Consider the following 17,215-nt stretch of genomic DNA (forward strand, 5'->3'; position numbering starts at 1 on the left):
GATACCATCGACCATGGTATCATGCTGCACCGGCTGGAAGAGCTAGGGGTGGGAGGCACCGTGTTGCGGTGGTTCTCCTCCTTCCTCTCTGACTGGTTGCAGTCAGTGTTGGCAGGGGGGCAGAGGTCGACCCCGAGGCCCCTTGTATGTGGGGTGCCACAAGGGTCGGTCCTCTCGCCCCTTCTGTTCAACATTTATGTGAAGCCGCTGGGTGAGATCATCCGTGGTTTCGGGGTGAAGTACCACTAGTACGCTAATGATACCCAGCTGTACATCTCCACCCCGGACCACCCCAATGATGCCCTTGAAGTGATGTCCCGGTGCCTGGAGGTTGTACGGATCTGGATGGGGAGGAACAGACTCAGGCTCAACCCATCCAAGACTGAGTGGCTGTGGTTTCCGACTTCCCGATATAGTCAGTTGGTACCATCACTGACTATTGGGGGTGAGTCATTGGCCCCCACGGAGAGGGCTCGCAACTTGGGAGTCCTCCTGGACTCACAGCTGTCTTTAGAGGAGCACTTGACGGCTGTGGCCGGGAGGGCATTTTATCAGGTTCGCCTGATTCGCCAGTTGCGTCCCTTTCTGGATTGGGACTCGTTAAATATGGTCACTCATGCCCTTGTCACTTCCCGCCTGGACTACTGCAATGATCTCTACGTGGGGCTCCCCTTGAGGAGCACCCGGAGGCTCCAGCTGGTCCAGAATGCGGCCGCGCGGGTGGTTATGGGAGCGACAGGGCGCTCCCATGTGACCCCCCCCTCCTGCACGAGCTACACTGGCTCCCGGTGGTCTTCCGGGTCAAAGGCTTCAAGGTTTTGGTTACCACCTTTAGAGTGCTCCATGGCTTAGGACCGGGGTATTTACGAGACCGCCTTCTGCCACCAGTAGCCTCTCACTGACCAGTACGCTCCCATAGAGAGGGGCTCCTCAGGGTGTCATTGGCCAAACAATGTCGACTGGTGGCCCCCAGGGGGAGAGCCTTCTCTGTGGGGGCACCCGCCATCTGGAACGAGCTCCCCCCGGAGATACGGAGGATCCCGGACCTGTGCGCTTTTCGCCGTGCCATCAAAACATTTCTTTTCCAGCAGGCCGGCCTGGCCTAACCTCTCTTTTAAACTTTTTAAAATTTTAAAATTCGTCAATTTTAAATTTGTCTTATTAATTTAGGGTGTTTTAAATTTTGTTTTCTGGGCCAATTATTTAATTGTATTTTAATGCTTTTTAACATTTGTATTATATGTATTTTATCTGGCTGTGCACCGTCCTGAGTCCTTCGGGAGTAGGGCGGTATACAAATTAATTAAATAAATAAATAAATAAATAAATAAATAAATAAATAAATAAATAAATAAATAAATAAAATAATTTACTTGGAAGACCTGCTTGACTTCAGTGAATATTTAGAGATAGACTTTCACATCACTCTGCCTTGCCTGTTTATATGGAAAGAGTCACACTACAAACTCCAGCAACAAACCTTTTTAACTTAATTTCCAGGATTGCTCTGGAACCTGTCCTCCACTGATGAACTGAAAGAAGATCTGATACATGATGCTCTTCCAGTTCTGTCCGATCGTGTTATTGTACCTTTTTCTGGATGGTGTGATGGTATTGGCAATAGAACAAGAGAAATTATTGACCCAGAAGTTTTCTTCAACGCCACTGGCTGTTTAAGGTACACCATTGGACATAATATTAATATTTTAATCAGATCATTAAAAATCACTGAGAATGAGTTTAAAGTTATACTATTTTGAAGGAACTATCCTCCAAAAGAGCTATATGTTGTTTTGTTTTGTTTTTCAAATGTTTACAAAGACAGCGATACCAATAATTTAAAGATAAACAATCACACTTTAAAAAGATGGAAGAACTCTGCATCCTTTTGCATATAGCTGGGATTCTGTTGTTTAAAAAGATTGTTATTTAAGCCTTACCTTCAGTGGAGTTGGTGATATGAAGAATGATTTCTGGGACCTTACAGAATTGGATCTTGCATGCTAGCAGACTGGTGTGAAGGAGGCATTTCTTTCAGTGTTGGTTTCCAAGCCATCAGGTCTTTGAAGAAAAGCAGCAGTACCTTGAAATGACTTGAAAGGAAATAAGTAGTCACTAAGCTTCTTTTTAAAAAAACTGGTCAAGGAAAGAATGCACATCTAAACACTTCAATTGCCATAATTAAAGCTTCTGAATTAGATAATGCAATCATCCATGTAAATAATGTATTTGGATGTTGCTGTTGTTTAATTAAATTACAAGCAGGTGCAAGATCTATGTCAGGGGTGTCAAACTCAATTTCATTGAGGGCCACATCAGAGTTGTGTTTGACCTTGGGGAGCCAGAGGAGCCGTGGCCAGAATGGGCATGGCCAGCTTGATGTCACTCATGTTGGGGCTGCCTGTGGTGGCCTGAGCGCTCTGCCAGTGAAAACAGGCTTCTGAGAGCCGTTTTCAGCTGCAATGGCCTCCTGCAACCCTCTGCCAGCGAAAACAGAGCTCAAGAGAGGCACACACAGCCCTCCAGAGCTGTTTTCACTAGCAGATGCACTGTGGGCCAGTTCTTTGCTGTTTCCAGGACGGCCCCACGGGCCAGATCTAAGCACCTCGTGGGCTAGATCTGGCCCCTGGGCCTTGAGTTTGACACCCCTAATCTATGTTATGTCACAGACAAATGTCCAATTATATTGTTAAAATGCAATCCTTTTTGCTTACTTTTCTAAGAATTTAAATAATAGCCTCTGGCCACTGATTTTCCATAAAAAGTCCTATTGTATTGACTTTCCTATCTAAAATACCTTGAACTCTGTCAGTCACTCTAATTTACAATATTCAAGGAAATTTGTGGGCAGAGAAGGTTTTGCTCATGCTTGTGAAAATCAAACCGACCTTGGCATGCAGATATTAGTTCTGACTTGTAGCTTTCAACTACCAGTCTCCTAGCTGCCAGCAACTAGGAACTATTGGATGGGCAGATGAAACATATTTGCAATTAGAAAATTTAATCAACTGAAGCACTGCCTTAGGACAGGGATAGGCAGTAGATAGATCAGAAGCTACTGGTACAATTTTGGGTGATCTGCAGAAGATTAAGAAGAATGTTTGACTCTTAACTGAATAACAATAGCAAGTATTGAATGTATTTCATCCTTAAACTAAAGTGCTGAAATCAGTGTTTGGGGAAAACCAGGGATCTTACAAAAGTGAGACTTCTTCCATATTTTGTGGTTTGGTTTCAATGTAACATTCATACAATAAGTAATTTATTATAAATAACCCCAATGTATCACATCCGTACCCACTGAAGATACGGTATGGCATACTCTGTCTTCAGTTACTTTATTGTATCTTCTGTTTTGCTCCTTCCTTGAGCAAAATTCCCTCTAAAATAGTTAGGACCATATGTGCAACCGATTTCTACACCTGCATGTTGCTGCTGCTCCTTTTTTAAATGCTTTCTAAAACTCAACCATGGGCAGCTTTATTAAGATGTACCGTAATCCTGTCTAAATAGTTGTCTGTTTTATCCAAATGTCTAATCAAATAATTTATTACCATTTGCCCGCAGAGATTTTCATTGAGGTTATTTATTCTGTTATGAAACATAGATTTAACTATAAAGTAGCTGAGTAGAAAGGGATGAATTTGAGTGTTTGTTCCGTGTCCTCAATTGCCCAATATTGGAGGTGTGGTTTCCAACTATCATGAATTGGAAAACAGAAAATATAAACTTGCTTAATTCCATTTAAAGCAAAATGCAAACCTTTGGTCTGTACATTCAGAAATCCAGGGGAAGAGGAGGATAGGGAAATCTTAGCAAAACCTGCTCCTGCCGACATGTCTGATGAAATATAACCCATTTTTCATAATTCCTCTGTGAATGTTAGTTGTTCCTTCCCTGGCCATGATAAACTTGCTCACTCATTATCTATACCATTCTTCTCCCAGATGCTTCCCAGATGTGTTGAACTTCAACACATGATTTGTCATGGAAATCATGATTTCCATGATTCATACAAGCTTTCAATACTGGCTGGGGTAATAGAGACTGTAGTTCAACACACCCGGAAAGTTACAGGTCAAGGATGGTTTGTATATGGAAAAGAAACAGCTCTCTGGAACTTTTTAGTAGAGATTTTTCTAGCTCTGCCCACAACAGATGCAGCCTTTTTGCACATAAAGTTATGTGCTAGGTGAGTGCTCTATGGCCCCTCTCTCTTCTTTACTATAGTGACTTTGCAAATTAGTATGAATGTTACAGATCAAACTGCTAATCAATCAGATTATAATACAAAGTTCATATCCACAAGCTCAGATGAAGCCCTTTGATCTGATATTTACTGTTTACACATAAAATACTAAGCCAGGAATCATCAAAACTGCAAGAAGAAAATGAAGCTTACATATTCAAAGTGCATGTAGAATGAGAAAAAAGACCCACACAAACAGGAGACACAATTTGTATGGTGCTTCTATGGGAGAGATCTTCAGGCAATGCTAGACTGCTTTCAGGGTAACTGCCTGTGTTCTCAGAGGCTAGCTGATTTGAGATGGGATTGTTTTGAGAGTATTCTTTGCAAATCTGTAGAATACAATTGAGGATTAATCAGATTACATTCTCAAAGCACCTCTAAACTATATAAATCTTCTTAAGGAAGAATTTTCTGGGATGTTTAATGATTTTCTCTATGCCATATGTAAACTTAAGTGAACAAAGTATTCTTTCTTTTTCTTTATAAAATCAATCTTGTAGGAACTTGAGTTCTGCAGATGCTGGACGTCAAACCATGAGAAACTACCCAGGATTGATTGACTCTGTGATGACATATACTCAGAATTGTGTGGCAGCTAACCAGCCAGATGATAAGGCAATAAGATCTTTTTGTATACTTTATGAATTGATAAAGCTCTTGGTTCCATGAAAAATTAGCCTTGGACTGAATCCCAATGAATATATAAATATGGAATAGCTTTTTTTCCACTATTTCTCACTTTATCTTTTAGTGCTCCTTCCTGTAAAAACTACATCCGAATATTGTGAGCTATAATGCTCATGATCTCAGTGTAAAGGGAAAATTACTTTGGATCCAGTCAAGATGTCTTGCGGCTTTGGAGTTGCACTTTAACAAGATCCTTGTTCAATTTCAAAGGGCTTTCTTTATTTCCAAATTTCTTGTAAAATGGTAGCTGCATCTTGAAAGCGCAAAATCCTGTTGTGTAACAATGTAAATAGGAAAAAAGAAATGTTCATTATTACCAAATTCCAAATTCTATATATTGTACATTTAGAATACAAGTCGTTGTCAACCTATGACTAATCATCTATTGACCATTCAAAGTTGTGATGAATCCCCCAAATGGTATTTTTGACACATTCCGTAGTTCTGATGGCTGTCCCCATGGTCACATTTTGAGCACTCAGCAATCATTTGTAGAGTTCTGCGGTCATGTGATAGCAATGTACAATGTTTTTGCCAAAAATTGGCATTTACTTTAGTTTCTGGCAAAAACTGCCCATGACAAACAATGAGTTGGCTTAATTAACACAGTGTTGCTTAATTATTGTGGTGCTTGCTTTGTGACCATGGTATTCTCTTAACCACAGCTGAAAAAAAGGTCATAAAATCAGCTTGGTCATGAGATTACCCATTTTACCAACGTAATTGCCAGGCTCAATTACAGTCATAAATCAAGGATTACCTGTACCATTAGGTTTTGCTCTAAAAACACATTCAGTACTACAGTCTCATCAATTTTTAAGCTTGATTTTTTTTCACATATTTGTTGATTTACTATTTTCCAAACCTAATTTCTTCATAATCTTAGAATCACTTTGCTTCCATTACCTTCCCATTTCTGTCCTTATGTGAACAATTCAGACAACTGTTACAAATTCCTTTTGTATTAAGCATTTCCAGAAACACGTGGTTTCTGTAACATTTTTCTCGTGTTCTTTCTGGAGGAACCTTTATGGCAAGCAATTCACTGGGAGTCCTGTTGTAAAGATAATAAAATTTAAAACTGAGGAAAAAGTTTAATTTCTAAACCAAGATAGCACATTAATATATACCTCTGTGTATATCCAAAATAATGATGACAAATGTAATTTGTCATCAAATGTAATCAAATATAATTAATTATTTTGATTCTTATAGTCTGTGGAGAACTGTATCTGTATCCTTCATAATTTGTCCTACCGCCTGGATGCTGAAGTGCCGAATAAATACACCCATCTTAACCACTTGGCCAGAAACACTCACACAGACAAAAGCTTGACAGGCTGCTTCAACAACAGAGGAAAGCTAGAGGTAAGATATGAGGCACGGAAGTACATCATTTACAGATTGCCATTCAATTGAAGGCACTTTTCTTTGAAATAAAGATCCTACATCCCTTCTCTAGAATGGGAAAACTACCCTTTGCCAGCAGTTACAAGTGTCAGAGCAATTGTTCAAGTCTCAAATCTTTGTTTTCTCGTCAAAATGTTTTTTTAAAAAAATGAATTATTGAAGCTTAATGAGACCCCCCAAATTTTATGCATTTTTGGCATTCCTTCATGAAATCTCACCATAGATGTCCTCAATTTCATGAAAATTCATATAAAAATGTCAAAATCTGAAAGAAGTCACTGAAACCTGACAAAAGGTTGATTATCTCAACTAGATCATATCATTTCCTGGGGCAAGATTGGCAAATTCATGAATTTTGGCAATTATCAGAATTACTGAATTTTTATTTTTAAATTTGAACCTGAACCACTGAACAAATTCAGTTCTGATGATTGTAAAAGAGTATAAATGGCATCTTAGAAAAACAGATATCTCTCAGACAATATCTCTATATGTTTTCGGTATTTTATCCCAGTGTGCCAATTGTATAAGTTTTTGTGTATTTGTGCCATGAGGGCACAAATATATTGAGACACATTTTGTACCCTATTTAATTAGCAAGGTAAAATGATGAGTTAGGGCAGAGGTGGGTTTCAGCAGGTTCTGACCAGTTCTGGAGAACCGGTAGTGGAAATTTTGACTAGTTCAGAGAACCGGTAATAAAAATTCTGACTGGCCCCACCCCCATCTATTCTCTGCCTCCCAAGTCCCAGCTGATCGGGAGCAAATGGAAATTTTGCAGTATTCTTTCCCCGGAGTGGCGTGGGAATGGAGATTTTACAGTATCCTTCCCCTGCCACGCCCACCAAGCCACGCCCACCAAGCCATACCACGCCCACCAAGCCACACCCACAGAATCAGTAGTAAAAATTTTTGAAACCCACCATTGAGTTAGGGTGATAAAATGTGGGTCTTTTGCACAATCTGAATGTTTTACATTTTCCTTTTGATTTATCCTTAGTATGATGAATATAATCTACCACTTCCTGAAGAGGACTATAAACCTAAAGGTTCCAGCTGGCTGTACCATTCTGATGCCATTCGCACCTACCTGTCTTTAATGGAAAAGAGCAAAAAAGATGCCACCCTGGAGGCATGCGCTGGAGCTCTGCAAAATCTGACTGCAAGCAGAGGAATGGTAACTATTATACTTTTTCCCTACATGCTTGGTTGAGTTTTAGGGAAAACACTCTATTTCTTTCTTGTGAAGAAAATAAAACTGTGAGAAAAATGAAATTGTGAGTCCTTAGTGCTCTCTGAGCTTGAATGTTTGCTTGAAGACATTTGGTTACTCTTTATTATCTTCGAGACCACCTTCTACCACATAGCTCCCAGCAACCGGTAAGATCCCACAGAGTTGGTCTCCACCGGGTCCGGTCAGCTAAACAATGCTGGCTGGCAGGCCCGTGGGGGAGGGCCTTCTCTGTGGCTGCCCCAGCTCTCTGGAACCAGTTACCTCCTGAGGTCCGGACCACCCCCACCCTATTGGCCTTCCAAAAAGCGGTAAAGACCTGGCTTTTCTGGCAGGTCTGGGGCTGTTTATCTCGCTGTTGTGATCTTGTGAGATCCGGCCATGAATGGTGTGAATGGGTTTAATGTTTTAATTTTTAAATGTTTTTATAATGGTTTTTTTTTAAAATACATTGTAAACCGCCCTGAGTCTCCAGAGAAAGGCGGCATATAAATTGAACTAATAATAATAATAATAATTAATAAATAATATTCATTAGCTTCTTCACTGATGATGTTACCTAGTCAGGTAATGAAATGACTGCAAGCAAACATCCAACCTTAGAGAGCATCTGTGACGTTCAGTTCTACCTTGAACTACGAATATTCTCTTCTATTGAAAAATACATTTATTTAGAGGATAATCAAAATCCACTGGAATCTGAAGGATGTACCCATTTTTTCTGTTTAGTCAATCTACTGATAAAAATTAACACTGCTAATACCAATCAAACTTCTTCAATCAGAAGAAACATTTTGTAGTAGCCAAATAGTAATTAGGAAAATAATTGCTTTTAAAAATTTCATTGTAGTAAAATATACCAAACAAACAAGAGCAAAGATAGAAAATAAAAAATAGAGAAACAAATAAATTGAAAAAAAGAAAAGAAAAAACATACTAATTATTATTATTATTATTATTATTATTATTATTATTATTATTATTATTATTTTATTTCTATACCGCCCTTCTCCCGAAGGACTCAGGGCGGTGTACAGCCTATTTAAAAACACAAAACAAAACAACGATTAAAATTTAAAATCATTAAATAGATTAGGCTCCAATTAAAATCCCAGAAATTTAAAATACCCCAATTTAAAATTATTATGTTGATAGACCGGCCTGGCGGAACAACAGGGTCTTCAGTGCGCAGCGAAACACCCGGAGGTCGGAGATCTTACGTATTTCCGGGGGCAGTTCATTCCACAGGGCTGGGGCTCCCACAGAGAAGGCCCTCCCCCTGGGTGTCGCCAGCCGACATAACTTGGCCGATGGCACCCTGAGGAGACCCTCTCTGTGGGAGCGGACTGGTCGGTGGGAGGCTATTGGTGGCAGAAGTCGGTCTCGAAGGTACTCAAGTCCTATGCCATGGAGCGCTTTAAAGGTGGTAACCAACACCTTGAATCGCACCCGGAAGACCACTGGAAGCCAGTGCAGCTCGCGCAGGAGGGGTGTCACGTGGGCGCAACGAGTTGCACCCATAACCACCCGCGCGGCCGCATTCTGGACCAGTTGGAGCCTTCTGGTCTTCTTTCTAATGAGTAATTATCAATTTATATTTTTCCCTAACCTCTTAATCTCATATTTAATCCCCAAATCCCAAAATTATAATGTCAGTGTTTTCTTCCTTCAGCAAAAATTCCATTTAAGGATTCCAGTCTTTTAAAAAAGACTGCATTTTTTCTGATTTTTTTTTTTCTCAGGCCAAAGTGGTCAAATTCACCTTTTCTTCAAGTTCAATTAATTTTGTGATATAGTCTTCCACTTGTAATACATTACTTGGACTTAATGGATTTTACTTGCTTCAATGTATGGAATAGTTTACATCCAAGAAGTTGGATGTTATAAAGAAGTTATAAAACAAAGTTTACTACAAAACAAAAAAAACTTTTTTTCTCTTTTATTAACAAAAATTTTAAAAGAATAACTAAGAGAGCAAAATAAGGAAATAATGACCAATATAGAAATTAGAAGCATTAATGCTACATACTAATTTTTAAATTCTAAGCCTTAAATTTTAAATTAATTCTACATCAATATATGCATGCAAGTAGTTCTCAAATTGCAACAGCAATTGGGACCAGAATTTCTCTCATTAAGCAATGCAATTTTAAATTTAGCTTAGCAATGACAATCTCTACAATCCCTGGGGCCATTGTTAAGAGAGGAACGTGAGTCATTAAGCAAGCACTTTGGGTGGCTGCTATTGCTCTGTGGGGGAAGATGCATGATGAGGCATGGTTTGAGTTTAGAGGGGCTGGGAGAAAGTGTATGGGGGGGGGATCTTACCTAAGTAACTTGTGACTTTCCCTGACAGTTTCCCCATTTACTTTGCTTGTGAGAAGCTGGCAAAGAAGGCTTTAAATTGTGATTATATGACCATGAGATGCTACAGCTCTTGTAAGTGCAAAATGGTTGCCAAGGACCCAGATTGCAATAATGTGACCCCAGGGGCATAGGCATGGCCAGGACATGGAGAACTAGTAATACCACCACTCATTCAGTGGCATCATAACTTTAAAAGTCATTGAGTGATTGATCATTAACTGTGTAATACCTGTAGTCTTACCTCAGGGGTGAAATCTAAAATTTGTTACTACCGGTTCTGTGGGCGTAGCTTGGTGGTGGTGGGGTAACGTGACTGGGTAGGCATGGCCAACTTTTTTTTTTTACTTTTAAAAGCATTTTTTCTACAATCTTAAGAGGTTGCAGAAAAAATGCTTTTAGAAGCTTCTGATGATCAGGCAAGTCAGCTGGGATCGCCATAGGCTTTTAAAGGCATTTTTTTTCCTACAACCACTTCAGCTGAAGGGGTTGCAGAAAAAAATGCTTTTAAAAGCCTCTGATGATCCCAGCTGAGCCGCGCGATCATCAGAGGCTTTTTTTTTTTACTTTTAAAAGCATTTTTTCTACAACCTCTTCGGCCGAAAAAATGCTTTTAAAATAAAAAAAAAAAGCCTCTGATGATCGCGCGGCTCAGCTGGGCATGGGGGGAGCGCAGGGATTTTTGCTACCGGTTCTCCGAACCACCCGCCGCTATTGCTACCAGATCAGGTGATCCGGTCTGAACCGGGAGCATTTCACCCCGTCTTACCTACTTTAAACCCAACTGTGGGTCGAGGGAAGAAACTGACAAAGATGTCACATGCTCTCTGTGTGGGTCTCTTCTACTCTCCCTGTTTCGTGGCTGTGTGTGAATTTGTGGCTCTTATGTGTTTACTGAAAAATCGCTCCTCATAAGATCTGTTTGCAGAGAAAACCGTGGAGAACTTTTTGAGGACATTTGTACAAAAGTGCCCTCAAAACAGTACAAAAAAGAGGACTTGCCCAGGGTGTGTGTTTCAGCATTTTACCCTTGGAACTCCGGACTAAACAAAGTCAAATTTTTAATGATTTATGCTTTAACTGTTTCTTAAGGAGGATTCCCTTTTGTATATCATATCTAAGTTTGGGCTTTGTCATTTACAGTTTGTTATCAAAGAACACCTGTTCTTTGGTAACAAACTGTAAATGGCAAAGCCCAAACTTAGATACTTGTGAGTGATGTGCAGAAACAGACCTGGTCTAGCTTTGCTTTTCCTGGAAAGCTGGCCTGATGAAACAGCAAAAATAAAATGGCTAATTTGTTGTTTTTTGAATATGATTTTCTAGCAATAAGGAATCCTGAAGGCTTCTTGTTTCAGATGTAATTTTGTTTTGTCCTCTAGATGTCAAATGCAATGAGCCAAATAATTGCCTTAAAGGAGAAAGGGCTGCCCCGCATAGCACGGCTCCTGCAATCCAATAATGCTGAAGTTGTCCGATCTGGAACATCTTTACTGAGCAACATGTCTCGACATTCTATTCTCCACAAAACCATGGGTAGGCGTTATTTTCTATTTCATGGGGCTCTTGATATATCATTCCTATCATCTCTTCCTTCCAAAATGCAAAAACCCTTATGTTACAGATAATTAAGATGTTGAAATTTTATAAATATATCTTTTTGTGGAGACTTTTATTTTTAAAAAAATCAACTCTAATTAAATAGGTATCACATTTCCTGTTTTATAATAATGCTTCAATAGTTGAAATTTACCTCAACCTGTTAACTTTCTTCAACCTGTAATCTTGTTATTGGGCTACAACTCCCAGAGTTCCTCAAGCACACTGGCTGGGAATGTTGGGTGTTGCAAATTTGACACATAATGAGCAACATGAAACGATAGACTTCTTTAGTAGCTTCCCTTGTTGTCCATATTAATAGTTGCTCTATCATTTATTCAACAGTATTATGGGGTTCAAGATTAAATGAGTTGTGAAATGGAAACACAAAGGAGGGAAGGCTGACTGACTGATACTTCTGGGCTGTGCTACTTTTCACATGAAGTGATGTTGCTTCATTTTTATGGGCTAAATATATTTTATCAGGAAACCTACACAAATTTCATCACTACCCAATGCTGATATGCTGGAGTCCTTTTTACATTATAATTTTACATTCAGAAAAACTAGACTCTCTTCATAAATATCTGAGAGTAGTTAATTTTTCTCCTAATCTTAGCCTGAGTAGCTCTTCTGAGAGAGTTTTATTCCATTCTTTATTTAAAGATGGCCTCTTTCTGCCTCTTTAGCTCACCAGGTGCTTCCAGATGTGACTCGCCTTCTAGCCCTCCAGGCTCCAGGTTCTAGCAACTATGGAGACATTATGACATCAGCTTGCTATGCCCTGAGGAACTTAATCATGTACAACCCACAGATGGCTAAGCCCTACTTGACTGGCAGTTTGATAAATAATGTAGTAGGCCTGTGCCGGAATGGGTGAGTAATAATATGCAACTGGGGGCACATAAACAATGATACTACGCAATGTTGACATGTGGTGTGACTCAGTAGTGGGTTTCAATATAGTTTGCTACCGGTTCACTTGCGTGTACGCAAAGCTTCTGTATTTGATCCTGGGCGATCCAGTAGCAACCAGGGGTGAAATGCTCCTGGTTCAGACCGGCTCGGGTGAGTAGGTAATGATGATGGCCGGTGGTTCGGCGAACCAGTAGCAATGGCAGCTGGAGGCTCCGCCCACCCGCCCACCCGCCCCATTCCCTGGACTCGGGGAATGCACCATTCCCGGACTCCTACTGCTCACCTTTCTCCCGCGGCTGGCTGTCAGGGAAGGCAAGCACCCAAAGGTAGCAAGTCGTTCACTCTCCTTCTTGAATGAGCTGCTCTGGTCCACACGCCGGCTGCGCAAGCACACACACAACCTGCCGCTGAATTAAGTAAATGATGTGCGCTTGTGCAGCCGGCGCGTGGACCAGAATGGCTCATTCAAGAAGGAGAGTGAGTGACTCTGGTACTTTCGGGTGCTTGCCTTCCCTGACAGCCAGCTGCGGGAGAAAGGTGAGCAGTAGGAGTCCGGGGAATGGGGCGGGTGGGCGGAGCTGCGGGAGAAAGAAATTTAAAAAGTTTTCCTACTGGGTTCTGTGGGCTTGGCTTGGTGGAACGGGGTCTTGTGACTGAGTGGGTATGGCTGTGAGTGACATTGAGTTGGCCACACCCATTCAGTCACAGGACCCCCCCCACCAAGCCACACCCACAGAACCAGTAGGGAAAAATTTTAGATTTCACCCCTGGTAGCAACCCACCACTGGTGTGTGTTAGAAATATTTAACACTTATTGTATGATTTTTGTCTATATAACATATCCATTTTAAGCCATTTTACTCAATAAATACTATATATTTTACATACAACAGGATTGATTGAATAGCCTTATCTGTACCGTCTTCCCACATACTCCTCTAGGATTGAAGAATGAGGTTGACTATAGCTATGCAACCTACAACCACAAGATAGACCAGAAAATGTATCAGTGGTGCATTTGTTAAGTGAGGCGTCACATGACTGAACCATGCCCTATTTTGCTGTGGTTGTCACAGCAAATTGTTAGGGTCATTAAGCGAAATAACACAATCTTCCCTGCCAGCTTCCTCTTGACTTTGCTTGTCAAAAGTAACAGTAACAGTAACAGAGTTGAAAGGTACCTTGACGGTCATCTAGTCCCACCCCTTGCTCACGCAGGAGACCTATACTAGGGATTCAAACCACCGAACTGCTGAGCTTTCTGATTGACAAGCTCAGCGTCTTAGCCACTGAGCCATCTAGCCAGGCAATTTATGAAGCAAATTTATGAAGCAATTTATAAAGCAAAAAAAGCCAGGTGGGAAGGTTGCAAATGGAAATCAGGGATGTGTGACAGTTGAAAATGTATGACAGTTGACAAGCACATGAATCACAATTACATGACTGCAAGGACAATGCAATGGTCATAGGTTTGAGTTCTGGTCATAAAGAGAATTGATATGCATAATCAAGAGAATTGATATTCTTAAAAACTGCATGAAATGAAGCACCTATCTCCCATTAATCCAGGCTTCATTGACATAAGATGATTCCACCAACATTTTAAAAATATCTTCTTCTCATAACTGCTCCATTCAGATCTTAGCTGGCATTCATATCTGCCAGCTAATTTAAACATACCTCAATAATTTTGAAAAGATGAAACCCTGAAAATGCATAATATATTTTAGATAGGAGAAGGAAAAGGAGAGGGAGGGGGAGAGGGAGGGAGGGAGGGAGAGGGAGAGAGAGAGAGAAAGAGGTGTCTGTTTGTGGGTGTGTATTATAGTTCTGCTTTTTTTTAATTACAGATCTTATCCCAAAGCAGCTGAAGCAGCTCGAATGCTGCTATCTGATATTTGGTCAAACAGGGAACTCCAATCTGTACTAAAACAGGTAAAGTATGAAGATGGCGTCTTTTCCCACTTCTTATAAAACAATCCAGCATACCATGCACTTTAATAAGTAAGGTTACTATGTAGTGTGCACTGTGAGAAATAGTAAAAGATAAATTATAAGACTGTTTTTGAAAGCAGGAGAACTGGGATTTTTAAAGTTCAGAATTATGGTTTTTCATCTAAGATGTCAAGATTTAATGCAGCCTCAAAATTCACCATTCATATGTACAATATGTTGGATTATAGTAAGTGTAACACATTTTCTAGAGAGCCAAGAGTTTAGCTCTTTCTCTGGAGATGTCGTGGGAGGGAGCAGACGTGGATTTCAGCAGGTTCTGACCAGTTCTGGAGAACCGATAGTGGAAATTTTGAGTAGTTCAGAGAACCGGTAGTAAAAATTCTGACTGGCCCCACCCCCATCTATTCTCTGCCTCCCGAGTCCCAGCTGATTGGGAGGAAATGAGGATTTTGCAGTAACCTTCCTCTGGATTGAGGAGGGAATGGAGATTTTACAGTATCCTTCCCCTGGAGTGGGGTGGGAATGGAGATTTTACAGTATCTTTCCCCTGCCACGCCCACCAAGCCATGCCCACCAAGCCATGTCACGCCCACCAAGCCACACCCACAGAACCGGTAGTAAAAAATGTTGAAATCCACTACTGGGAGGGAGCGAGCAGAAGAAGAAAGATAAGTAAGTAGTAGGTTTCATTTACAGGTCCATGAATACACGACTGCTTCAGAAACACATGTAGTCTTATCTCCCTGGGAAAAGATAAAATAAGCAAATTTTAAAAAAGAAACTATAGTTACAAAAGTATAATATAGTCAATTAAAGAAAATAATTGCAGAAATACAGTTCTTTGATGTATTTTGAAATTTCACAAGCTGCTTGAATATTTATATATGATCTCTATCAGGGGTCTCCAACCTTGGCAACTTTAAGACTTGTGGACTTCAATTCCAAGAATTCCTCAGCCAGCAAAACTGGGAGTTGAAGTCCACAAGTCTTAAAGTTGCCAAGGTTGGAGACCCCTGATCTATATAGCCTAGTGACTGTAAAATCTTTGGTTCAACCTCAGGTTTCCTTTGAATGTAACAAGTGACCTGAAAAAATATTTGTAGAGAACCCTTTTCAATATACCACACTAAAGATACATCTAAGTATTTAACTTATTTTAATTATGTTTAATAAAAAATATTTTCTCTTGATTTTATCTGTTTTTTTACCTTCCTTCCATGGCTCATTCTGCAGCAAGGATATGACAAGAATATGATGGGATCTTTAACAGGAAGCACTTTCAGGACTTTGTCTTCCAGATTCTAAGAGACTTTGCATATTTGGATTGCAGGTAAATGATTATATCTGCTTTTTCAAAGTTAGAAAAAAAAGTCATATTTCCTACAGTTCAAACCATAATTATAGCAATATAAGAACAATTTCAAATGTTAGATATGGGGCTGCACTTTCTCTGAAAAGGAACTGATTTTAAATTTGGTCACTACGATACTGGTACAGAGGACATGGACTATGTATACCAGAGTTGTGGAAACCACACCCCTTAACAAACCATTGGTTTGCTTAACAACTATGGTGTTCACTTAACAACCCCTGAGAGTGCATTAGGACTGTCACAAAAAAGGCGTAAAATTGGCAGGGGTGGTATTCACTTACCTTCACTACTGGTTTACAAATGTGAGCGCACATGTGCAGAGCATCAAAAACGGGACATGATGATGTCAGGGCGGGTGCGTGGAGCTTCCCTCAGCTGCCACTACTGATTTGCTCAAACTGGATAGAACCGGCTGAATACTACCACTGAAAATTGGGTCAATCTTGTCTGTGAGTTGATGTACAATGGTCATGAGTTACAACCATGATGGGAAGACTCCATTATGGTCATAACTTGAGAACTACCTGTACCTAGCAGCATTTTTTTTGGGTAACTCCCAGAGTTCTTATAGTAAGTAGGCCCAAAGTGGGAAAATTTAAAAGACAAAGTAGATACTTTAAGCCTTTCAATTGCTTAAGGCACCCATATAAATCCTCCCTGATAACTCCTGACATGCCAGGCAAAGCCTGATGCAGCCCTTAAGCCATTAGAAGTTGCACGCCCCTACTATAGACTAATTTTGCATTAACTCCCACGTTGTTTCCAAATCTAAATTAACATATTTTCTCTATAAATCCCAATATTATTTTCTCCTGGAATAATTTAATGGCTACCTGATCCCACACACTCCTATCTCTGTTACCGCTTTTTAAGGCGGTCTTCTTGGTCTTAAGAATGGATGGCAATGTAGGACAAGGACCTTCTTGTGGGACAGTGGCACTGTCTGGTACTTTCTTTCTGAAGCCTCCAAAGGACTTTTTGTTTCTCTTCTTTGAACTGATTTCCACATTACTTCTTTCTCAAACCTTTTAATAAGACACAGGCTATAATATTTCATTACTATATCATTAACAGTGATATAGCATCTTTCAGAAAAATTGTGTCAATCCTTTACATAAATGTTCAATTTAAATCCTAATATATATAAACCCAATATTTAGATACCGCAAATGTACAAAAGGTGCATAAATGTATGACTTTTATGCACAACTATAAGGAATAAGCAGAATAGGATACAGCCTTGTTAGCAGATGAAAACTACTCCGGTTTCTATTGGCAGAGTTTTCACAATTGCAACATTTAACTGCAAAACATATCATAAGAAGCAACTTTATACAAAACAGGAGATAGATAAAAAAACATCATTACTAGCATATTGTGTCAAAAATTGTAACATCCTAACAATGCAGAGCTTGATCTGCCCAGA

At 40.0% G+C, this 17,215-nt stretch overlaps 1 protein-coding gene across 2 annotated transcripts in view; it reads left to right on the forward strand.

Moving 5' to 3' along the window:
- The window catches only part of PKP1 (plakophilin 1), a 49,993-nt gene extending 34,271 nt beyond the window's left edge, over positions 1 to 15,722 (forward strand). Inside the window, exons 6-13 of one of the 2 annotated variants that reach the window (XM_070939878.1) lie at positions 1,501 to 1,738; positions 4,753 to 4,867; positions 6,155 to 6,307; positions 7,350 to 7,526; positions 11,327 to 11,480; positions 12,233 to 12,419; positions 14,312 to 14,396; positions 15,651 to 15,722. In XM_070939878.1, coding sequence (XP_070795979.1) covers positions 1,501 to 1,738; positions 4,753 to 4,867; positions 6,155 to 6,307; positions 7,350 to 7,526; positions 11,327 to 11,480; positions 12,233 to 12,419; positions 14,312 to 14,396; positions 15,651 to 15,722 — 1,181 coding nt within the window. The remainder of the gene's footprint in view (positions 1 to 1,500; positions 1,739 to 4,752; positions 4,868 to 6,154; positions 6,308 to 7,349; positions 7,527 to 11,326; positions 11,481 to 12,232; positions 12,420 to 14,311; positions 14,397 to 15,650) is intronic. The other variant, XM_070939879.1, reaches the window with a different exon arrangement.
- Positions 15,723 to 17,215: the final 1,493 nt, after the last annotated feature.

The sequence above is a fragment of the Pituophis catenifer genome, unplaced genomic scaffold, assembly GCF_029215685.1.
Source record: "Pituophis catenifer annectens isolate HBS135680 unplaced genomic scaffold, rPitCat1.0.hap2 SCAF_3, whole genome shotgun sequence".
In the NCBI taxonomy this organism is placed as follows: Eukaryota; Metazoa; Chordata; class Lepidosauria; order Squamata; family Colubridae; genus Pituophis; species Pituophis catenifer.